The 26,573-nt window shown below is 40.6% G+C and overlaps 1 protein-coding gene across 1 annotated transcript; it reads right to left on the bottom strand.

Annotated features, from left to right (window-relative positions):
• Positions 1–4,442: 4,442 nt before the first annotated feature.
• sestd1 (SEC14 and spectrin domains 1) lies at positions 4,443–26,573 on the bottom strand. The gene is made up of 20 exons (XM_053328305.1): positions 26,451–26,573; positions 22,549–22,618; positions 22,318–22,426; positions 20,620–20,710; positions 20,399–20,512; positions 18,415–18,528; positions 18,205–18,299; positions 18,059–18,114; positions 17,441–17,515; positions 15,452–15,609; positions 12,396–12,518; positions 11,738–11,932; positions 9,511–9,625; positions 9,255–9,420; positions 8,172–8,253; positions 7,893–8,015; positions 7,588–7,779; positions 5,519–5,622; positions 5,172–5,386; positions 4,443–4,543 (listed from the first exon to the last, which is right to left on the bottom strand). Exons 2-20 carry the CDS (start codon positions 22,601–22,603, stop codon positions 4,443–4,445), a joined length of 2,283 nt encoding a protein of 760 aa, XP_053184280.1. The 5' UTR covers positions 22,604–22,618; positions 26,451–26,573.

The following is a 26,573-nucleotide window of genomic DNA, read 5'->3' on the forward strand; positions in this document are numbered from 1 at the left end:
AAAAATTATAGATTCTAAATTATTATTAGGGCCCGAGCGCTGACCAGCACGAAGCCCTATTGTAATTGCCCGGATTATTATTCAATTGCCCGGATTATTATTCCGCTTTTTATTTTTCTCCCAAAACAATGGGCTTTTTGCCCCCCTGAACGTGCCTTAAAAGTCACCAAAGTTTCCACGCAAGCCAGACCCGGCGAAAAATTTGATATTTTATGGTTTGCATAAATGGGTGTGCTAAAATGGCTCTCTAGCGCCACCTGCAAAATTAAGAACATCGATCCCGTCGCGACAGATTGACATAGAGAAACGAAACTTGGTACACATGTTCATCATGTCAAGACGCACAAAAAAGTCAGTGGGGCCCATGACGTCACTCCAACAGGAAGTCGGCCATTTTGAATCAAAGTATTGATTTTAATGTCGATTGTGGCATCATATTTGAGCGAACTAGTCCTAGAGTTTTCATCCCATCTACTTCAAATTCACACAGAGTCATCTTGAGACATTGAAGATGAAAAGTTATCAAAAGCTTTTTCCCACGTCATTCCTGGTTGCCGTGGTGACGCGGCGAATTTCGATGCTTCGCCATGAAATTTCAAACCCTCATAACTTGACTCCACATGGTCTGAGCTTTCCCAAATTTAATATGCTTGTTCAGTGTCCTGGTCTGAACACATGTACAGTCCCATATTTAGTGACAGTCATAGCGCCACCTACTGGCAACAGGAAGTCACTTGCGTCATTTGTTCATTAATTACTCCCATAATCTTAAGTATTTCCACCTGAAATTCACTCAGCTGAGACATAAGACCTTGGTGATGCCACATTCTGCAACTCGTGACCCATCATCAAATACTGTTGCCATGACAACGCATTCAACGCCATGAAAATACGATTACAGTTTTCAGAGGCAAAGGATGCCTCCACGGTAACGAAACTCAACACACACGTCTGGAGTGGGGTCATTTAACATCCTATATACTTCAATGGGATGGGCGTGAGTAAATGGCTCAATAGCGCCCCCTTGAATATTTCAAAATTGAACCTCAGCCTTCCCGATTGACATAGAAGAATGAAATTCGGTAGGTTTATGTATCATCTCCAGACGCACAAAAATGCCATTTGGACCCATACCCTAAGTCCAACAGGAAGTCGGCCATCTTGGGAAAAATGCTCAATTTTGTTGCATTTTTTGGTCATTTCCACGCATCATATTTGAACGAACTACTCCTAGGGATTTAACCCCATCCTCTTCAAATTCACACAGAATCATCTTGAGACATTGGAGATGAAAAGTTATCAAAATCTTTTTCCCTCGCCATTCCTGGTTGCCGTGGTGACGCGGCGAATTTCGATGCTTCGCCATGAAATTTCAAACCCTCATAACTTGACTCCACATGCTCTGAGCTTTTCCAAATTTCAGATGCTTGTTCAGCGTCCTGGTCTGAACACATGTACAGTCTCATATTTAGTGACAGTCATAGCGCCACCTACTGGCAACAGGAAGTCACTTGCTTCATTCTTTCACTAATTACTCCCATAATCTTAAGTATTTGCACCTGAAATTGACTCAGCTAAGACATAACACCAGTTATCAAAATCTTTTTTATGACTTCTTCCTCTTGGGCGTGGCTGTGCAGATAATTTCGATGCTTCGCCATAAAGCAGGAAGTCCTTATAACTCCTACAGGCATTGTCTGATCTACACCAAATTCATCATGCATGTAGAGGGTCCCGCCCTGAACACATCTACGCATCAATACTGTGTCAAATACACAGCACCACCTACTGGACACAGGAAGTCAGCCTCATATGACAAACATTATCCGATTTACATGAAATTTAGAGGATGTGTTCTCTACATCATACACTGCAACATGACATGTAATTGGTGGGTGATCTCGAGCCCCACCTAGTGGACACATGCAATGTGACTTAGCCCCATCACACAGTGTTCATTACAAGCCCCGGTGCCAAGACGTCTACATGCCTGCTGTGTCTGCCGTGTGACTGCAGCACGCACCGACATGCGCGTACGGGGCGGTGCATGGGGGCGCGAGGGCCCGTTCATCACTGCTTGCAGTTTTAATTACTATTACTGTTGTTATTATTATTATTATATTGTAGTGCACATGATAATCAGACCACAGTTAAATGTAAAAACAAAATCTGATAAAGTGAAATATTTTAATCTAAAAAGGCAAAATTATTAAATGAAAACAGAAAAGTGTCCGTGTCTATGTTCAAATGTAAAAGCATAAATTGAAATGTGTAACTGAATGAAAATAAAAAAATGTGCAAAATTTAAAAGAGTTTGAGTCACTAAGATATTAAGTATCTTAACTCTTTGTTTTTCACGTTTCCTCCCTCAGTTTTCTATGTTGTATTTAACTTTTGTGGCCTGCAGGTCTGACTGGTACAAAGTGTAATGTAGCCAGTAGTAAACTTGGGCCACTTCCTCCTGTTTTACCAGTTTTACTGGTTAGTAACCTCGAACTAATCTATATCTTCCTGTAACCATACAGACCTCCAGCTACAGTATGGCAACAAGCACTGTTTGTGTCCACAGTTTATAGATACATTGTAAAGCTAAGTGTCTGTGTACTTTGTCCCAGTGAGAAGTTACTGTTACAGCAGTAAAGATTTCAGGGATTATATTAGAGGGCAGTTTACCTGGCCAAATAAGAGTTGTGAGTTCTGATTGGCTGAGGCTTGCACAGCTGCAGAGGAGAGTAGGTTTGCAGGTAATCACAACAGTGCTTCAACCTATCAGAGCCCACTGATCATCATGTATTTCTTGTTTATTTTATGTGTAACTGACCAGCACAAGTAATGACACATCTTATTCATTTTTTATATTGAAATGATTATATATTATATTGAGGTTTTGTGTTCAGTTGTATCAGTTATAGTTAAGAACAAGCTTATAATTCTATTTAAATGACAAGAATGTCATTTATTAGAACAAAGCTGTTAATTCCTGTTTATTAACTTGCTGTTATATTGTTGACAGTTTGGAGACAAATTGTCCACATTTGGTTATTACTTGATGCTAGAAGCTGCAGTAATATAGTCAGTATGAGTTGGCAGCCTGCTAATGATTCCATTCCACGTGGACACTCATGATGTTATATTTGGTTTGGCCGCTAGATGGCGACATAATACTGGAAATGGCTCAGAAACGGCAAGAACAGGAATACTGTGCAAGATTTAGAGTTAAAGGAAAGATTCACGATTTTTTATGTCATACTGACCATTAGATGTTTAAAAATGAATTTAAAGTTCAGCCGTCCAAATGAGTCAAACCAAGTAGATGTGTTTCAATGTTACAGTGTTTTTAGTGCCAGAGTCCCTCTTTTTACTATATTTAGTCAGTAGCATGTTAGTTGCTGTCTGTGGATGTTTAATTTGCTGATATAACCATTTTTTTAATACATCATTTTAAAATAAAGACATAAAAATTCCAACTCCAACAGTAACTTCAAAAAGCTTCTTTATTTAGAGGATGATGTCATACTAATGATGTCATAGGACGGAGAGGCCAGAAAGCAAGACGCAGCATTTTTAGCGGTTACATGTACAGCAGCAGTTATTGGTTAAAAATACCAACCATTTACAGCAAGGTTCGCTTTGAGACAGTCAAATAAATAGAAAAGGAATCCTATCTTATTGTGATGTCACCGTGTTGCCAAATGACCACCAATCCCAGCGCTCCCAGTCTGTGAAATGGACCCCTGTGGTCAGGTTTGATTCATGAAGGCAGAGGGTTTCTATAGAGACTCTGGGCTCTGGAATCTACTACAAGTCCCATAAACCACAGTGGACTTTAAGTAGAACTTTCCACTTTTGTTCTTCTTTAGTATTGCACACAAAAAAAAGACACAGTACTGTATGTGCAGGAGCTGCCATTTAATCTGCATGTATCGACATAACAGGAAAGATAAGAAATGCATACTAAAACAGGCTGACTAGCTTAGCTCAGCCTGATGACTCCTTCTGAGCTTAAATCATTAAAAGCTAACATGATGACTTGTTGAAAACATTTTGAGAATATACAGCGTCACGTTCTTTAGGTTAGTGGTCAGCCGCTGTCATGGAAACCTACCACTTTTCTTTTTTTTTCTTCATCGTTTTTTTTTTTTATAGAAAAATCTGCACATTTCCTCACACTCAAATTTCAGTTTGACTTTAAAGGATAACTCTTAAGGGGGAAATAATCATTAATAAATGAAATGAAATCACAACAAAAATTTTACTCAAAGCTGGATTGGATGGTTTTTTTATTGTTTCTTTGGGACTGTTGATGTTGCTAGATACGATCTTATACCTTATGACTTTTTGTCTATGAAGCAGTTTTTTTTCAGCTTGTTTGTAGTCATGATTCAACTAGAAGGGTTTCATGTTCATCCCAGAGTTTACATGCTCTGGTCACCTGACATGGTCTATTGATGCAGGAACAGGATCAGGATCAGGATCAGGATCAGGTTGCTGCTGCACACCTGATACACTACAGCTCCACCCTGTTCATCTTCTGTTAGAGGAGCTGACGCAGCAGAAAAAAGAAAAAAAAAAAAACAAGTAAGGAGAGGCACAGACATTAGTCGCCATGTTAGCACCATGGAAGCTCCTCCCACTTTGCTGAACAAATGGCATGCTGGGATGAAGGTTGTTAGGAGTGTCCTTATTCAGCAGAGCGTTTAGAGACAAGAGTATTAATAATTCCAGTATTTTACATTTGTGATTCAGCAGGTCAAGGGTTTTTTGGAGGGAAATCTGCTGAGTCGCTAAAACAGCTGCAGGACGCCGTATGTCCGGAGCAAACAGTGGTGGAGCTTTCAGAATAAAAGAATGAATGAGTAAATACATCCAACATGTTTGTCATCTTGCAGGAAGGGGAAGCAATGAGGCTGATGGGAAATGTAGTTTTAAAAGGTGGAGAGATGCCAGCAGGGAGAATGATCTGGCTTCAGAGCTCTCTGTAGAAATTAATCAGCAGCCCTTCGTTAATGAGCTTCATTAAGGCTGCTTGGTTTTAATGTCATCAGCGATCCATTAGCAGTCCTGTGTGGCCCTCTCTACCTCTTCATCCTGTTGCCCCTGCTGCTCCTGCTGCTGCTGCTGCTGCTCCTCCTCCTCCTCCACCACCACCACCACCACCTCCTCTTCCTCCTCCTCCTCCTCCTCCTCTTGTTCCTCTTTCTCGCTCAGTTCCTCTCCGATCACATCTAGCCTCGCGTCCTGCCCATTGTGCTTCTCCTCTGTGTCGTCATGATGAAGTCCCACCACCTGCAGCTGCAGTCGCCGCTCCTCCACCAGCAGGAGGCGCTCTCTTACGCCCTCCGCTGCCACCGCTGTGTCACTGGGACTTCCGAAGTACTGCTCGCTCCTGAAACCACAACAATCCCAGTAAGGAGATTTGTATTACATCGAGTGTGCTTATGTGCTTTGTTCTCGCTTCATCCCCACAAGGTACGCCAATTCAAAGTCCAAAAACAGGATTGTGTGTGTGTGTACATACCCATCGGGGAAGATAACAGGCATGGTCAGTCTATCCAGCAGAGTTTTACCCGATGAGTCGACTTCATCCAGAGACTCTGGCTCCACACACTCCTGTTGTAACACCTGAAACACAGTACAAACACGTACTGAAGGCATTTCTATGGTCTGGATCGTGTGTGTGTGTGACAGAGTCCAATGTAATATACTCATATACAGTATATCACGGCACCTGTCAGTCTGACAACCTGTCCATTTTCGAAAACATCCCACCTAAAAAAAACGGAGTCTTCTCTATCAGGGCCCCTCAGTTGTGGAACTTGCTGCTTGAGAATCTCAGGCTTGCAGGATCAGTTTCATCTTTTAAATCACTTCTTAAGACTCACTTTCATATAAAGGCAGTTTATATGAAAGTGAGTACAAATAGATATGTAAGCATATGAGAGAATCTCGTATCAATAGGTAAAGTGTTTACAACAACATATTTTCCATTGAATTGACTTGACCACACACAAACTCCACAACCATTTGTGATTCTCTGATGTTAAAAGGACAAGCTCACATTTTTGAAGTCAGTCTTAAAACAATAGTCAAGTGTCCATATTAAGATTAAAACAGGTTTTGCTTGTAATCATTCCTCCTGTTCATACTGACCATTAGAAGTTCCCCTAATGTACTTCTAAAGATGGGGGATAAACCCACAGTCCTCACTTGAGACACAATCACTGCACTCAGGTGATCTCCATTTAATAATAATTAATAACTGGTTGGACCTCTATTGTTTTATTGTTTTTATTACTGATATTCTTAATCATATTCTGGTTTTGATAATTGCACTAACACTAACTAAATAACCTTTACTTTTGCAGTATTAAGTGTGACAGGAGATGTAAGCAGACAGACACACACAGAGCACAAGGCCGTAGCAACATGCACTACACTACAGCCCTTTACACATATACACTGTGCTAACACACACACACACACACACACACACACACACACACACACACACACACACACACACACACACACACACACACACACACACACACACACACACACACACACACCTCTGCCTGCATTTGAGCAGTATAGTAAGAGTGTCAATATATTGAAGTTGTTATATTATTTTCATATAGCCTTGAACTGTTGCATTGTTTAATCTGCTGAGTATACGGGAAATGATTGTGATGATTAAAGGGAACTATGTTGCACTAATTAATAAGGGTTTTTATAAGTGATAAGAAGTGAATGCTTGCATTGTCTTAGCCAGAGTCACACCACTGTACCAGAAGAAAAACACAAGGTAACTTGAAGTGGAAAAGTACAGAGAGTGAAAAGATGACCTTGAATGTGTTTTCAGCAAGTATGAGAAAGTAGGATGTTTGTCTCTTAACAGTTGTGTTTCAGGTTGGGCTCTAAGGCGTCACAACAACGGATGGAGTCAGATATTACGAGGAGAATGAATGACACGTCTTGAGCCAATCAGAAGAGGACGCCGCCTTGCGTTACACCTATTGCTCTGTACGCTTTAAAACACTGGGTCAGGGAAGAGATAGTTAGTCAGACTTCGTGAACTGATGAACATTCTGTTGCTTGTCAGGGATACTATAAGTCAGACCCAGAGCTCTGTAATATTGCACATTCTACTGGTGTTAAAATAAAACTGATTGTTTTGAACTAAAATGCTTCTCCTTATATTTCATTAAAAGAACACGCGAGGACAAACTGACACCTCTTATTGAATTAGGTCAGTCACTTTAAAAGGGGGTGAATATTTATGCAATCACTTATTTTACATTATATATTTTTGACTAACTGACATTACTTTGTAGAAATCTGTTTTCACTTTGACATTAAAGAGTTGTTTTTTGTAAATTATTTTTTTCAAAAGCGCAATTATCTTGACCATGATTCAATTTATAAAAGCAATAAAATGGGGAAAATTTTCATAGGCACTGTATATTATCAGCTTTGGAACTTACATCTGTTTACATCTTCATATGTCTGTTACAATAAATCAGCCTGATGATACTGTATAGAAACACTACTTTAACAGCTGACACATTGAGCTTTTCTCAGTCTCACCTTCTCTGCGGCGGTGTGGAAGCTCAGAGCCAGCTCAAGTCTCTGCTGTCTCTCCTCGGAGCTGACGCTGAACTGTTTCCAGACTCGGTTGAGCCTCGGCAGAGTGTCTCCAGACGAGCGTGTGGTACAGCGCAGAGACTGACAGAGGACCACGGTCGCCTGCAGCAGCTGGCGGCCATAGTCGTAGGTGCTCTGTGGGAGGAGAGGCAGGAAGACGAAGGTAAATGGGTAATTATTACTAAAACATAATAATACACACAAATAAGACATTCCACCGGCTGTCATCAGTATTCCTCAATTGTTACCTGAGCAACGTCCACAAACTTCCTGTGTTTGTCCAGCATGGTCCTGGTCTCCTGAGACTCATCACCCAGTCTGACGTGAGTCTTCAACAAGGCGTCCATCAGCTCGCTCAGCCACTCTACTGCCTGAACACACACACACACACACACACACACACACACACACACACACACACACACACACACACACACACACACACACAACCATTGTCATCTCATCAATACACACTGTGTGTACATGTGCAAATGTGTTGTTGTTGTTGTCGTGTTTGCGTGTCTGACCTGTAAAGCGTCCTCCTCACATTTGAACAGTTGGACCATCTGTAGCATCTTTAGCCTCCTCACGTCGACCATGTCCTCACACCTGCAACACACACACCTCTGCTATTGAAGGCTTCAGTCACATAACATAACCCATTAGACCTGTGTTTTCTTTTCAAAATAAAACCTGAAACCTTGAAAACAAGATAAGGATGAGAAACCACCTTTTGGGTACAAGATACTCTGGCTTTTTCTTTTGTGGAATTGGAAGGGTTACCATATGTATTACTTGTAAATAAAGATTGTATACATTTTAATCATTTTTTTAAATATTCTATTTTATAATTTTTCCCTGGTACCTACATATACGTCTATGTCATTGTACTTAAAGATGTACTGATACCTGTGACTAAAAATACAATTTAAAAAATAATAAAAATAATAATAATAAAATCTGAAACCAGAAGAGAAAAATGTCTGTTGTAGTTACCCATTTATGTAGCTAGAGACCTTATTTTGATACAAATCTTAATTAAAAAGCTTTATTATAATGTGGCATTCTATCATTCTATCATAGGAAGACAGTCACACTGAGCCTGATTGCATCCTGCTACACAATACAAGAAAACACATATTAGCTTTCCTGCTTTCTTCTTATCTAACTTACAAACATTTACTGCTGCTTTGCTTTTTGAATGAGCCACAGAACAAACCATCAACCAGAGAACAGTTTGTAGACTAGATAGCTAATTAGCTGCTCAGCTGTAGCACATTAAACAGCATGTAAATACCTGCTAATGTCACTTTGGTCCCGTTAAACGCCTGGAGTGGTTCTTACTCTTCAGTATCACTACTAACAACACACCATCTGTCTATTACTTGTAGCTACAGCAGTTTGTTTATTTTGTCTGTCACCTTTACCCTAACCCTAACCCTGCCAGACAGGCTGGCTGGACTCTGCTGTCTGGACTCAGTCCTCAGGGGGTTTAGCTTGTTCTGACAGATGAACATGTTTCTGATGTCTCTCCAACAAAGAAGATTTGAATCTGCTTGAGAGCTTTACCTGGTTAATGACAAGAAAATCAAAATTAGAAGAATAAGTACCTCTGTTTGCGGAGCTGCATCTCCTCCATCACAGCCTGGATGTGTTGAACATTGTCCTGTTGTTCTCCAGCTGGACCCTCCGTTTCCTCCAGAGACCATGACGGCTGGCTGCACATCTGCTCCAGCAGCAGCCCGCCCTTCTGACGCAGAGAAGCAAGACCTGCCTCTGCACCGAGGGGAGAGGGAGAGTTACAACAGAGATGCACATAGATCATTAACACTAAAGTTCGATTATTTTTAGTGGAAAAGGACGAACCAACACTCTGCAGCTTCTCCTCCAGCTGTTTGAGGTTTTGTTGAATGGAAGCTCCGTCAGCTGGAGCCACGTCGGCACAGAGCATGCCCAGTAGACCGTCCAACTGCTGGGACAACTGCAGAGGAGACACACACAGAGATTTGATTGCTTGGAATAAATCACAAATCTAAGAAATTTGGAATCTGGAACAAAGCTAGCAGTTTCCCTCTAAGTCTTTGTGCTAAACTAGGCTAAAAACATATTGGAGCATCTAGATCTCTGTCTGAATGCACAAAAGTGAAACTTCTTACCTCAGAAGACAGAGAACAAGAGGATTTCACTGCATGGAGAGTGTCTATAGCAGAGGGAAACAGTCTCTGCTCATGCTTCTACAACTTTTCTACACACTACTTTAAGTTAGGGCTGAGCCATAGAATCAAAATCTAATATCACAATGATGTCATGACCAAATACCTCAACATCAATATTGCACTGATATTGTAGGGATGACTATTGGTGCTTTCACAAAATATCTATACAATGAGATTTTTGATAAATGACCATCAGTAATGTGGATATAATGGCTAAGTGGGTAAAAGCAAATAATAGAACAACTAGAACAGTCGGGTAGGTTCAGTAAACTACATAATTTTACTGTAATGCAGCCTTTGAAAGCAGGAAAACACAGCACTTTTGCAATATCACGATATTACGATATAATATCAATATATTTCCCAGCACTACTTTAACCTCTGTGTGGCTCCTTTTTCCTCGCAGATCAATAACCAGTAGCTTCTTTTATTGAGCTCTGTCAAACACGTAATAAAATCTATTTCATCCACACACAGTTTTTGGTAACGTTTGCCAACCAGGAATTCAAGTAAATAACTTGTACAGGACAGAAAAACTGTTAGACAAATAAGTAAGGAGAAATGGCATAATATCGTTTCCAAGGTTGGGTGGGCCACCAGGGATATTAGAAGTAAATTTACCCATTACAAAATCATACATAGATATTACTATACTCCTATGAAGCTTTTCAGAGTGGGGTTAGTAGAAGACAAAAGGTGTTGGAAGTGTAAAGGAGAAGATGGTACATTTTTACATGCCTTTTGGGAATGTCTGGTGGTATTACCTTTTTGGAAAAAAGTATTAAGGAAACTGGGAGATTGGTTGGGACAAAGTTTACTGGAATCTCCACTGTTTTGTCTCCTGGGAGATTCCTTGTGGCACACTCTTGCCACAAGGATTCAACAAAGGACAACATGCGCTAATAACCGCGGGCCTCATTGCTGCAGCGAGGCTGATATTGAGAAATTGGAAGAGTATGTGTACGCCGGAGCTTGCAAATTGGACTCAACTGATGACAGAGACGACATCTTTCGAATATCTGATTGCCAGGAAGGACAATGTTAAAGGGAAGTTCCATTTAGTATGGGACTATTTCTTTCGATACATTAAGGACTTGTCACATTAAGCATGTGTTGAATCGCATCGCAATTGATATAATCAAACATACAATGGTACAGAGGAGTGTTGTCATTGTAGTTTTGTTTTGACTGCCTGTTTGTTTATTATTTTGATTTTGTCTTTTGGAAGTATTATTATTATTTGTTGAAAAATAAATAAATACTTTAATGAAAAAAGAAAAACTGTTAGTGTGGATCAGTCTGATACCAGATACGTTAATAAGGTCTGTATCGTAGCTGATGGATTTGCTGCATCCACATTCAGGTAGTCAAAACCAGGAGAGGACAAATCTATTAACATCTGTGCTGTGTCTCAAATCTCATACTTCTGTACTTACACCTAATATTTTGAGTACATAAGTGCATTTACACTGAGAAGTATGGAAAAATGCAGTGCACTATGGACACTTCTCACCCTCAACAGTCGCCATCTTGGCTATGTAGTGGAAGGGGAGGGACCACTTTTCAAACAGGAAATGGCGGCCGAGGTTATTGTAATTACAGTGAACATCGCTGCATGTGTTTTTTGCACTAAGCACCACCATAAGCCATCAGTAGGTTTAGCTCTGTTGGTGTCTGATAAGCTTTCACAACTAACAGATGTTTTAATCAAAATGGACTTGCTAGATTGCATCTCATCGTCACACTGCTCTCTATTACAACACATCAACACTACCACTCTGTTTTTAAATACATGGTTGTTTTCAGTCTGAACACCCAGTAACACCCACAAACCGCAGCTGATACAGAGTGTGTGTGTGTGTGTGTGTGTGTTGTACCTCCTGTGTGGTGCTGTGGAAGCACTGTGCTGCCTGCAGGACGTTCTGTCGGCTCTCCAGCTGAGCCGCCTGTTGATAGCAGACATCACTCAGTTGCTGCTGCAGCGCCTTCAGCTCCACCACCTCCTCCTCCTCCCCGGCACTGAGCAAAGCAGCAATCTGCTGGTTCAACTCCACGTACACCGCAAACCACTCCTGTAAACACACACACACACACACACACACACACACACACACACACACACACACACACACACACACACACACACACACACACACACACACACACACACACACACACACACACACACACACACACACACAAAGAATCAGCCCGATGCTCAAAGTGTGACCTTCAGACATTTTGAGTGACTGAACAAAAGTTTCTGACTCGACATGCAGATCATTAGTGTTCTAACTGTATTCACCCGTCATGTGACGGGTCTCAGCTCTTGCATTGATTGCAACATGAAAGTCATGTGACCCCTATTTATCAGGCTTAAATGCATTAAGAGTGAATTTGTATCTTCTGACGTTTTCATGGTTTCTAACTACAGACGGCAGAATGGAAACAAACCGCTCTCAGATCTAACTTTAACTTCAAAATGTGATTCATCGGTTTGTCCTCATCACATGATGGTGCGTTTGTGTTAATTACACTGTGCTGGCTCTCGATCTCCTCGTGTTTCTGCTGCAGTGCCTGAGCTGCTCGCATTGAGTCCCCGATCGCCTGGTGAGTCTTCAACAGCTCCGAACCCGGACCCTGCAGCCAGGTGACCACCTGAGAGAAAGACAGGAAGAAAAACACTGTTACAATTACACACTGTGAGCAAATAGATGGAGATATCTCCTGTAGAGCAGCTAGGTGGAGTTATTTCGGGCACCCCATGTCATTCATTCAGGACAGTTGGAGCACTTCTACAGTTTAGATCAGGAAAGTCCAAACTGTGCCTGCAGGTTTTCATTTCAACCAAGCAGCAGCAAACCAGATTTGACTACATTAATCAACTGATCTCAGTCTTCAGACAGTTGATTGGTCGAATTGTGCGCTCCTGGTTGATTGGAGAAAAAACCTGTAGTCACACAGCCCTTTATGGAATAGTTTGGACATGTCTGGCTTAGATCAACATGAAGCATTGTTGGGGTACATCATGTGTTAAAAAGGGTTATATCTCCCACACGGTTCTTTCTATATTACATACTCATATATTAAAGCTGAGACTTGGCAAGTTAATGTACTATCTATTATTTTATTTCAAATTAAAAGCACTGAAGAACAGAGCCTGAAGAACAAAAAAACAAATGTGCAAATGTCCAAACGCTGCCTGAACTGTGTTTTAAGGAACAGATTTGAGGGAATTCTGGAATTTTCCATTAACTCCACCAAATACATAATGTTTTGAGGTTTTTCCTGCTTTTAGCTTGCCAGGGGAGGGATCTGGTTACTAATGTAGTTAATGTGGAAGAATGTGGTGGTTTTGCAGGGAGAGCAGCTACGAGAGGATGTCAGCAGTTTGTGTTCCACTCTGATGCTGAGGTATCTCTGATAAGTAGCTCTGCTTGTGTGGTAGAAGGAACAGCTGACACGCTTCCCTAAATATAGTCAACCTTAAGGCTCTTAAATCATGTGAATAAATAACTAACAGCCAACAGCGCTGTCTGCACAGGATCAGTTGCAGATTCATTTGGTAAAACAACACCTATGAATAAGCTGTGTATCATTGTTACTTTTATTTGATGTATTGAGTATGCACTATTTACATTATACAATGTATGTATATGCTTTAAAAACGTGTTTAAGTTAAAACATCAGGCTAATAAAGCCTTGCTGAAGTGAACTGCATTGAGAGACTTTATCTGGTTGTTTGTGAGGATCGCCTTCAGTCTCTGAGCTGCAGTTCAGCAGAGCGACCAGCAGGGGGCAACTCAGCCTTTCTATGCTGAGTTCACATATTACAAAATGATCTCAGGATTTTCTTTAATGATCACGGTCTATAAATATTTTCTTCTATGAATTATTTATATTAAAGTCAGCATTGCTTTTTTCCACCCGTCACATTTTCCTTTTGTTGCTTTGGCAACACAAATTCAACACACTATGACTGTTACAGCTGACTGAAAAAGAAAAAACGAAAAAGAAAACTGAAATTGATACAACAGCTGAAGTATATGAGGGTAGAATAGAAACAGCTGATCTAAGTATATCTGAATTCATGAACTAAAGGAGCATTGCAGCATTTTAGCATTGCACTAAGAGTCAAAAAACAAAAGACAGATTATAAAAAGTTACAAATCAAAGCGGTGCAGGCAGAGATCTTCTGACTTTTAGCCTGTAGCACACTGTATACTACCCATAATGCAACTTCATGGAGTCTTCGGTTAGACCATCTCTGCCAGCTAAATGCTCACATCTTTCAAAGTCCATATCCCACATAGGGGAAACAGACTTTCAAGTGTCAACCTGAGATAACCATGATGACATCATCAGTGACACAGTTACTATTGGTGAAGTGCCCCTTTAAACTTCATGACAAATGATAAAGTCATACATTAGTGTAAGCATCTCCTAAGAACACAAGATAAAAAAAGTGATAAAAAAATAAAATAAAATACTATATACATAATAATAAAAATCTCCAAATAGTATATACAATAAACAATAAATATGTAAAACATTAATGGGAGTGGGAGGTACTGGGAGCTGTGGTGTTGTACAGTCTGATGACTGATGGTATGAAAGAGCCTCCCAAGTGCTTTGAGGCACATGCCTGAGTGTGTACAAAAATATATATATATATGTGTGTATATATATATATGTACACACTTAAATACATAAGATATTTAAATTTCTGTTATGAGCTGAAGTCAAAATGATCATCATATTACTTAGAGCACAGAAACATCTGGAACTGTCTATGCAGATGTGTGTCAGCATTATGATCATTGTATTTATCAGGTCAGTGATGTTGAGAGCCAACACCCACTCACACACGTTTGCTTATGTCACTTTTGGGGACATTACATTTATCACTACTACTTACCTCACCTTATTTTACCCCTAACCTTAACCACTGACCCACAAAATCAGCATCTTACCAATTGGGGACACAGCTTTTGTCCCCAATTGGACAAGCCGCCCCCAATTAACTGGTCTTTAGTTTGAAATTTGTCCCCAAACATAGCCTATGACAAACTCACACACACACACACACACACACACACACACACACACAGCACACACATACACACATCGCAACAATCCAGAACTAGGCCAACCCCCCCCCCACCACCACCTCAAATCCTCCAGGCTACCAACCGACATGTTGAAGTTACTATGGCAACCCCAGGCTCATCTCCAAGACAGTGGCATTACCCATCAGCCCCTGCAGGGCTGCAGGAACCCCAGTAATCACCGACTATTCTTTTACTGAAGTGCCGCAGAGCGAAGCAGTAAAGCTCTGCCTGCTCATTGACACAACTGGTAAGGGTCAAAGGTCGAAGGCTTGATGATAAAAGAATCAGGGCGAGACACTTAAACACTGAGGAGGCCGACACTGGAGCAGGACACAGAGCTGTGAGAGTATAGAGGATGCAATACAATATCTGTGACACATTTCATGGCACTCTATCCTTTGTGCATGTCTCCATTACTCCATTACTCATGCCTGTCTGCACTTTCAGGTCAGAAGTAAAGGTGAGTATTTGACACTGTACCTGCATGACTTTGGCATGGATCTCATCTAGCTGGGTGCGTTTGTTTCGCTGTCTGCAGATCTCCTGGTATCGTGTGTACTGCTCCCTGAGCGAGTCCAGCAGCTTCATCACCTGAGGTTGAGCAAGCAGCTCCTCCTCCATGGGACACCAGGCCGGACCTGTGAGGTCAAAGGTCAAAGATGGGGTCAGGCAGAGAACCAGGATGTCTTTTTGTGTCTGGTCTAATCATTTAAAACCTATCTGAAAATCTTTACTCTGTCAGACTGTTCTGTTCATAATGAGTATATTAAGGGTGATGCAGACCTCCAGTGTTGTGCAGCGATTGAAGCATCTGTCATTACTCATTTCACAGTAAATACAGAACACATGGCCAAACATATGCAGACACCAGCACATTAAAGCAATAAGTGGACGTTTGTGCAGATTGGATGTGGCTGAACATGTTATGGGCTTTAATCTGCTGCTATAACAGCCTCCACTCTCCTGCTATCAGGCTCTCCGCCAGATGTTGGAACCTGGCTGGAAGGGATTTGCTCCAATTTTACAGCTACGACATCATCAGTGAGGTTCTACAGTGATGTTGTTGGGTGATGGGTCTGTTCCAGTTATCATTAGGAGGGGCTGAGGTCAGAGGGGGATCTGTGCAGGCCAGTCAAGTTATTAAAGGGTGTGTTTCACTTATTATTATTATAAGAGGATGAGGGGGGTAATGATATCTCGGGAAGCAATTTGGGCCTAATCTAATAGAGAGCAGCAGGTCAGAGCCACTAACATGAGCCTACAATCTGATATAAAAAAAACTGTGGGACAATCCTACACAGTTCATTTTTTGTTTTCTTCTTCCCTTTTTTAAAAATTGTATTTTATTTAGAAATTTTCTTAGAAGCTTGCATGAAAGGAGATTTTTCAATAAACTGTAATAATCTAAATCAGTACTAGAGCCTGATCAATATATCGGTCAGCTCATATTATTGGCTGATATTGACCTATACCTAGATATATATCAGTAACTGCATGTATGTTGTCGGATATGTGCAGATCATTTTTTTTAAGTTATACGGACACATTTAATGTATACTTGACTCGTATACTTACATTAAATGTGTACATGTTTTTTTTGTTATGTTTTTTGTTATGAGGTTGTATCACTGGGTGACATCACATTACAAAAAAAATGTCATCACTATGTAGCAAGATGTATAAAATGAAATGATGACAGTAGGTCTGTCACAATAATTATCAACTTATCGTACAATAACCTAATTATCAACATCATCATGATACATGACAATGATGAAATCATCATTGTTTTTGACCTCAGTATTGCTACACTTCACATTAGCAGCTAAGAGGCTATTCATGTCACATTGGCTAAACAAGTAGTGTCCTCCATTCCTCACTGTGTACGTCCTGAGTGGAGACTGTAGAAGCATTAAAGGTAAATCACTCTGTCCCCAACCATAATGACAGGCTGTGTTTTTACTGAAGCATAACCCCCCCGCCCCCCCCCTTTCATTATTATACTATTATATTATCATTACATCAGTGTTATAAAATGATCTTCAAATGACAATAATATTGTTTATCGCAATTATTTCTGAGACAATATATCGTCCAACAAAAAGTAGATATCATGACAGGCCTAAAGGACAATAAAGTGTATAAAACAGATATGCTGGAATATTTCTGGACAGCTGTTTCTGAGGTCAGGGTCACTGTGGATTGTATTAATGGACTTTAGTAGTGACATCTCACATCTGGTGTTAAATCTTTACACAGATCCTACAACTGTAATAGTCTACTCAGTCCCCTCCCTCACTATGTCACAGAGTAGTATTTAGTGCTCTGGAGCAGCTGAATGGAGCATTCAGACATTCATCTCCAACACCGACATCTCAGAGAGAAAAATATGCACGAAACACTACAGATGACAATTGTAGTAACATCGGAGGTGGAGTGGTGGCGGTGCGATAACAGCTGCTTCCTCACCTCCCTGTCCTCCTCCAACTCCTCCCTCGGAGCCGTTGAATCGACGCTGCTGCAGCTCTGACAGCAACTCATGACCTGGACACACACAGAGAGAGAGAGAGAGAGAGAGAGAGAGAGAGAGAGAGGAGAGAGAGAGAGAGAGAGAGAGCGAGAGAGAGAGAGAGAGAGAGAGAGAGAGAGAGAGAGAGAGAGAGAGAGAGAGAGAGAGAGAGAGAGAGAGAGAGAGGGAGAGAGAGAGAGAGGGAGAGAGAGAGATGGTTTTAGGTTTTAAAGTCTGTTATAAAAGCATCAGAAACAATACTGCGTCAGTGTTTGTGTATATGCTGTGACATTATGAAGGGAGCTGGCAGAGGGAGGAGGGTGGTACCACAAACAAAGGCTCCTTTCACCTCTGCCCAACACACAGACACAGAGCTTGCTCAGTACTGTGAACACAGCCAGCCATCCATCATCCATCCATCCATCTATTTAGCTACAAGTCTTAGTGGCAGCAGATCTCCTTCAGGTCCTCCTGCTGCATCCTGAGTTGTTTCCAGTGTGGTGTCAGCTGGTCTCAGATATCATGTGAACCAGCATATAAAACTGTCATTTCACTGCATGAGAGTGGGGGATATTTACCAGTCTGAAGGACAGTCTCTGGGTCAAAGGACGGCAGGAGGGCACAGTCAGCTGCTCTGCAGGGGACAGACGAATGGCTCTGGATTACATCTGTCTACTGTTATTCTAAACTATGTGTGTGTGTGTGCATGTGTGCGTGCACGTACTTGTCCTTGTCCACCGAGCTGCTCTTGTCACTGTCGTTGATGATGGACAGCTCGTCCAGCAGTGACGTCGACTCCTTGGTGAATTTCTCGAAAACCTGCGATAATTGTCAGAAGAAGAAAAAAAAAAAAGGTTAAAATCTGGTTACCATGGTGATGAGTATTTGAAGTTGTATGTAGGAGTGTGTGATTATTTAGGAATTAAATAGTGACCAGTCTCTTGTTGAGCCAGTCGTTGTGATCGTAGTCCAGACTTCCTCCGAAATCGTCTGTCAGCTGACACGGTTCGATGTAACGAGTCAGCTTATTGGCTGAAACCAGGATCACCTGACAGAGAGCACAGACAGCATATTAATCAGACTGTAATTACACTGTTTTAATGTGTAGTTTGTATGTTGTTGTATTTTGTAGTTTTTTTATGCAATATAAACTAGCATGATTCAGCAGTGAAGCATGTGTTGCATACAGTGAGTGATGACTATTCTTAACCTGAGCATTAGACTCATAGTGACTACTGTGATGTGGCATGGCTGCATACCCCCCCAGACGCCTCCTATTGGCTGACTCAATGTCTGAGGGCGGGTACTTTGGGTGCCAAATTGTACCCTTTTTTTTTCCAACAGTTGAAGGACCACACCTAAAGTTACTTTTAGCTTCTTATACAAAAGCCTCGCCTATTTTTCACTAACCATTGAGTCATAAATCCTAAAGTTAGGGACTATTCTTGATCCTTTCTCCAGTTTTTTACCGGCCCTGCTCACACACTGTAAATCCAACAATCTTCCAGTTTAGAAACACAACAGATCAAAAGGCGCACGAGACACACACTTCTCCTCCAGCCTCCCAGAGCATTTTCTAAATGTGGAAATAGAGCATTCAGTGTTTCTGAATAAACTTGCCAGCTAATCTGAGGCTTCACAATCCTTCTGTGAAGAAAATCTCATCGAGATAGGTTGAGATTCTACATATAAACTAGTGTCTTTATGTTTTATCCCTTAAAATTGTTAATGACTCCATAAAGCACTAAAGAAGAAAGAAGCTGTTTTTCACATAAACTAGACTAGACTGACAGACAAACGGTGGGGAGTGTGTCCTCCAGCTGCCACTGTAACAGATGCTGTCAGAGGTATTGGGCTCAGCTCTGTGTGTGTGTGTGTGTGTATCTGTGTTTATTTAAATGTTGGGGTCACATTTTAGGGCAGCTGTATGATACACACCCCTCTGTGACATCTACACACACACACACACACACACCCTAGTTTAGATGAGTCACATTTCAACACCCTTACTGGAATCGCCCTTCCACCAGCTGTGTGTGTGTATGTGTGTGTGTGTTTGTGTTTAAAAAAAAACATTTTTTTTTACATGTCATAAAAATTACATGATTCACGTCACAACTTACACATAAGCAAACATGCATATTGTGAACAGGATTATGGGAATTTCAGTCATCGCTCACTTTAAAACCGTGGCTATTTTTAACCAACTCTCAAATCTCAGATGTCAGAGCATCTTTGAACACACCACGACAGGTGGCGTTATCCACTCAACACACGATGATGATGATGATGTCATTATGACCAAATAAAAAAGTAATCTAACATTGACTGTGATTGACTATCTGTGCGCAGGAAATTTGAAAGTCGCTAAAGATCCTCCGGCATGCTCCGGTTACCCCGGCAACAAGCGTGGAGCCAAGATGGCTGCAGAAATCTGGGTCACAGTGACTACTGATCTCTGTCGGTAAAACCATCTGTTGTAACAGAGGAGGTGGAGAGGACAGTGGCCTAAAATCACACACTCTCATACATACACTCACACACTCACACATACACACACTCACGCCATTGATCCTGGCTCAGGTTTCCAGCAGCACTCACGACGGTTAATGATGTTCAAGGTTATTATAACAGGCTCAGCTTCTCTGTTTGATATCAGGTAACACAATGGAGGTGTGTGTGTGTGTGTGTGTGTGTGTGTGTGTTATAAAAGCTGGAAACACAGACATGGTGTGCAGTTATTTGAAAATTAGAGTCAAATTCAATTTAAATTTAAATTCCTGAGTGATTCCAGTTATCTCTCATTGCTGGATTCTTGCAGAGTCAGCGAGTTTAAAGTGAGTGTGAATCAGCAGCTTGACCACCCCACCTCCAAAAAAAAAAACCCCTGAAGCTGGTTGGTTGGTGCTGAAGCTCACCTCAAAGCCCAGTCGGTCCTTCTCCTTCCAAAAGCAGAAGTGCGTGACCTTTTTATCCCAGAATTCATCTGGTTTCACCACGCAGACCAAGGACACCTCGGCAGGGATGACATTCTGAAACAGCATCATTATCATCATTATCAGCTTTTAAACATCCTGATAAAGTAACACAGGCATGTATGTGATTATTAGGAACCATACTGTGTTAAATGTGTGTGTACCTGCAGCATGAGCACCACAGTCTTCACTATGTTCCACTGAGACTTGCGTCCATCCACGATGACAGTGAAACCACGAGCCTTACACTTCTCACTGAGAGAGAGAGAGAGAGAGAGAGAGAGAAGGAAAGAAGGACATCTTTCAAACACAAACATTTACATAGTGTTTCCTGTTCAGACATGTTTGTGTTGACTTTACAGATTAACTTGCTTAAATAAAAAAAATCAATAATTTGTTCTTTTCCACACTCTGTTTACATTAAGATCAGTGTGTAGACTGTCAGTGTGCTGCATTCAAGTCCTGTTATTGAAAAGTGGAAATAAATCATATTTACGCTTAGTTACAACCTGAGTCTTACTTGTGTAGTTTTGTATATCATTTCTATCAGTTGTAATTAGGGCCCAACAAATACTAGATTTTTTGGGGCCAATGCTGATACAAATGTTTTTTTTCTGATATTGATATATGGGCTGATAATCTTATATATATATATATATATATATATATATATACAGAATATGTACATAAAACACAGTTTTTGCAATGTGGTTATCAAACACTTGAGATACAGATATGTGATGGAGGCTATCTTATTTTTCATTTTATCATTTCTATTTTTCAGTACACTGAAACAGTAAACTACACTGGGAATGTTATCATTATAAATTCCGATAAATAATAAAACACATACAACTACAACAACAACAAAAACATATGTGATATATGTATTAAAACTTGAATTAAGAAAAAGGATACGCATACATAATGTACTAGCTATATAACTTTAGTGGACAACATGTTGTATCTGTGATAAGCCAATATCAGCCAATAATATCAGTTGACTAATATATCGGTCTAGCTCCAGTTGTAGTAGCATTCACTTCTATTTATACATCACCAAATCACAACACAAGTTCTCTCAGGGTTCTTTTCACACAGAGACCTAACATTCCTCCATTAGCAGCACTTGGTGAAAGCAGCGAGGAAAAACTCCCCTTTAATAGGAAGAAACCTTGTTAGGACAGTCTGATCATGAGGATATACTAGTTTTCACACTGGCTGAGTTGCTGCTGTGTTCTTAAATCGTTTTACAAGAACAATGTTGTCATTTTTTTCTAAAAAGTGAGTATGTGGTAGTCATATGTGGACAGTAGTAACAGGTTGTAGCAGGTTTCTGACAGCTCCTGTAAACTATTTTGTAGGAAAAAACTTCCATGATTGATGAGTAGAAAGTATCTACAGCATCTTCACTGCAGTAACAGAGTAGAGACTGACTCGTCTGTATAGCAGCTGAGGATAAGTGATGTAACAGCTGATGAGGAGCTAATGAAATGAGATGAAACTGACTGATGAGCGTCTTTGGGAAACTTTTCCAAAACGACTAGTCTCAAAGTGTGTCTTGAAAAGTGGCTGGTCTCTTATAATCATGGTTGTCTCATATACAGGCCAATACAGTAAAACACAAGCTGTAATAAACTGGAATCTTTTAAACCTTTTACGGTAAATGTGAACATGCTGGATTGTGACAGATACAAAGTACAGAGGCAGCAGCTCCTCTTCACTCCAAACATGTCCACATATTAAAAATGACACCAAATCGTCTGTTATAAACAGAAATGCACACTGCTGCAAGTTCTGCTACCAGTGTGTGTGTGTGTGTGTGTGTGTGTGTGTGTGTGTGTGTGTGTGTGTGTGTGTACCTAGGAATGCTGAGCAGGTAGTCCAGTGTGACGCTGAGCTCCTCCATGCTGGTCTGATCCGAACTGAGTGGGATGGTCAGGATCAGACCACTGCGCCTGTCTTTTCCTCCTTAAATCAAACAGACACACACAGAGAGAGACACACACGTGATGACACACATTACAACGTCCTCACACTGAGGATAATGAGGACATACATGTAGACTTGGTATTTATGCATGTGTGTGTTACCTGACAAAAAGGCCAGCTTCTTCTTGAGGATGGAGAGGATGGTGGTCGCTTCCATGGTAACGATGGATATCTGTAGACACACATACACACAACACTGTCAGTGTGTACACAACCCACTACACACCCTGAGTCCACATCAGTCCACAGTCTCAGACCCTAGTCCACAGTCTCAGACACTAGTCTACAGTCTCAAGACACTAGTCCAGAGTCTCACGACACTAATCCACAGTCTCAGACACTAGTCCACAGTCTCAAAATACTAGTCCACAGTCTCAGATACTAGTCCACAGTCTCAGATACTAGTCCACAGTCTCAGACACTAGTCTACAGTCTCAAGACACTAGTCCACAGTCTCAGATACTAGTCCACAGTCTCAGACACTAGTCCACAGTTTCAGACACTAGTCCACAGTCTCAAGACACTAGTCCACAGTAAGGATTGACCACTAATCGGCATGGCCGGTAATATCGGCCGATATTCTGCATTTTTATGATCATCGGCATTGGCCGTTTTTTCCACCGATAATCGATAAAATAAGTTTATTTTAAAATGTGCTCCTTTGGCTCTTATGCAGCCGCCTCTCTCTGCCTGAAGTCACCACTCTTGGCTGTGTAACAATGTCCCGCCTACAGTGCCCACTGATTGGCTGCACGGCACAAGTGACAGCCAATCAACACTGCAGCTTCTAGATGTAGCGGTACAGAGAAGAGAGGAGAGGACTGCTCCGTGAAGCAGCAGTGTGGTGTTTGAAGGCAAGGCAACAGAAAATGTCGAAGTTGCAATAAAAATACTCTAAGGTGAAGTTTTAAAGACATCACAACCTTATTATGATCAGTTTCAATGAAAAAATTTGGACCTACCTGCCTGCCTATATTCACATCAAGTGTGACACGATTTTGCAAATAGCTTAAATGATTACGCTTCTAAAAATAAATAGCACCACGGCAAAAAAAAAAAAAAAGAATGATCAAGTGAACATGACCTGGAGCTCCTTTATTTAATAAAAAGAAGACATAGCAACATATGGGTACAGCAAGTAGCCTACAGATTAAGAGAGCTGAACCTGTTGAACTTTAAGAGATCTCTGCACTTTTTGTTTTTACATAATAAAACAATTGCTTGAACCATTTCAACCAAGATTTGCATCAGAGTTTGTGTTATTCTACAAAAGTTTAAGGTCTTTTTATCACAGATTTTCAGTGTACAAAAACAAACAAACAGTATACTGTATTCAGTCTAATCCCAAGTGTGTTATTCCAAATTTTTACACCAAAATTTAAATTTTTACTGCAAATGAATATCGGTTCTAAATATCGGTTAACGGTTTCCTTGATTACTAATAATCGGTATTGGTACCGGCCCTTAAAAAACCATATCGGTCGATCCCTAGTCCACAGTCTCAAGATACTAGTCTACAGTCTCAAGATACTAGTCCACAGTCTCAAGACACTAGTCCAGTCTCAGACACTAGTCCACAGTCTCAAGATACTAGTCCACAGTCTCAGACACTAGTCCACAGTCTCAAGATACTAGTCCCCAGTCTCAAGACACTAGTCCAGTCTCAAGACACTAGTCCAGTCTCAACAGTCTCAAGACACTAGTCCAGTCTCAGACACTAGTCTACAGTCTCAAACACTAGTCCACACAGTCTCAAGATACTAGTCCACAGTCTCAGATACTAGTCCACAGTCTCAGATACTAGCCCATAGTCTCAGATACTAGTCCACAGTCTCAGATACTATATATACTATACTATACCGTATACCTATACTACCTATACTATACTATACTGTATGAACTAATGTGTGTGTATGAATATCATATCAATTCCAGAGAATAACGGTCATATTAATAAAGTCAACCATTGAAGCATCACTATTAACAGTGAATGCAGCAGCAGTGAAGTATTACAGGGGTATTACAGAGACAGCACAGTGATTTTCCATAAGGATTTTCTCTCAGCTGGCATTTCTCCAACAGAATCCGATTCTTGGCTTCACATTGAGCTCAGTCAGTGATTTACTATCTGTTATATCAGTGTGTTTGTTCAGTTAAAGCAATCGGTCACTATATCAGTCAGTCAGTTTACATATCAGTCAATTATCTATAGATTATAATAATGACAATAAGTAAGATGCAGCCCTAGTTTGGGCTGCTGGTGGAAACCATTATAGACAATAGAACAGCTCTTTCTCTGGAAACCTTTAAGGCGAGACACCAAACACCACCTGTTTTCTCTCTCTACACTGTATATTATTAACAAAACCATCTGGTTGGTTCAACATTTGTCACTCAGTTGGCTGGTTTAAATTACCAACTGTTTCATTCTTTTATCTATGAAGGACTGATACTTTTTCATATTGTATGTTCTCATGCCTGGACGTTAAAAATACAGCCAGTTTTCCGTGCTCTGTGCAAAAGTGAAATATTCCACATAGCAACACGTCTCTTTCTTGTTCAAAGTGAGTGTAAAATAAACAAGTAGTGGTTTTGATGGGCAGGGGTTATTTCATCGGAACCACAACTTGTCATTTTGACACTTGAGTTTTTGTAGAGATTACACAAACATGATGTAACATGTTAATTAGTGAGCTTTAGAAGGTGTTTATGGGAGGAATTAGTTTTTCCTCCTGTTTCCTAACTTTAAGCTTAACTAAGTTAACCATCAACTGAATGTAAAATCTTGATAGACGAGCTTGTGGCTATAATCTTCTCTTCAAACTCTCTCCAATAAAGCCAATAAATACACATAATAATTCATTTTTTCTGAGGGTTTGAAGAGAAGATCAATACAATTGTTATAAATCTTTCAGTTCTCCTGCATGTTTGTCCATCTGTTGTTTTCATTGTCTTTTGTAAAAATGTGTGAAGTTATTTACTTACTTTACATCTTTCTGTTCAGTTCACTGCTCAAAATCTGTAACATAGTAACTTGTACGCACACTTTCATACATGAGCAGAGCAGTCATTTGTATTTTTGCATCAGTTTGAGCTGCAACTAAAGCTTCTTTTCATTATTGATGAATCAGTCACATATTTTCATCATTAATCAATGAGTTGCTCAGTCCATTAAATGTAAGAAAACCATAAAATATGTTGCTGTTTTCCAAAGTCAAAGGTGAAGTCCTCAAATGTCTTGTTTTGTCCACAAAGTAATGAGTCATTACTTAAGATAAACTGAAATTATAGGTGGCAATTGAATTAAATAATTGGCAACTAATCAATAAATCAACTAATGGTTGCAGCTGTACACATCTCCTTATTACATTTTCTACTTTTACTGTATTTATGGAATATTGAAACTTTGTGTATACTTTATTCTACTATGTCTATGTGTATGATGTGAACATCTTGGGCATAAAAATGTCCCTCAGGTTGAATGAAGTTGTGTATCATGTTGACACTGTTGTGTGATAATGTGAAGACTTCTCTCTTTTCATTTGAAGTAATGTCATGTCCTTCATTTAGTTTTCTCATCACTCTCCACACATTTGCTATTTAAATGTTTACTTTTATACTGTCACTACATATTTGTATTGTTAGTCTGCTCAATTTAATTCCATATTTGTAATCATACTGTTGTGTGATACAAATGTGTGTGTTCTTATCATTTTGTGCTGATGCATGAGTGTGATGACTGCAGCACCAGTCACTCAGTCCAGCTGCAGAGCCTCATCCTCAGCCTGCCTGCGGCCTGCCTGCAGCTGTACGACAGCCCGGACAGGCTCGGTTTGGCTCGGCTTGGTTCGGCTCGGCCCACAGACACAATGACCTACATTGAGCAGCGGCAGCAGGCTGCGGTTGCTGTGGCTCTAACCTCCCTCACCTCACAATTCACAAGCTCAGCATCGATGACTTTAGGGTCAATCAGCAGTAAGTATTGATCAGGCGCTTTTTCTTACCTTACAGTCAAATCTGTGGCATTCTTCTCTCCGGATTTTTTCTCCCAGTCCTCCTCTCCTTTCCTCTGTCTCTCCTTCTCTGTTGATCCTCCTCTTCTTCCTCCTCCTCTTCCTTCTCCTCTC

This window comes from Scomber japonicus, chromosome 11 (genome assembly GCF_027409825.1).
Source record: "Scomber japonicus isolate fScoJap1 chromosome 11, fScoJap1.pri, whole genome shotgun sequence".
Taxonomy (NCBI): domain Eukaryota; kingdom Metazoa; phylum Chordata; class Actinopteri; order Scombriformes; family Scombridae; genus Scomber; species Scomber japonicus.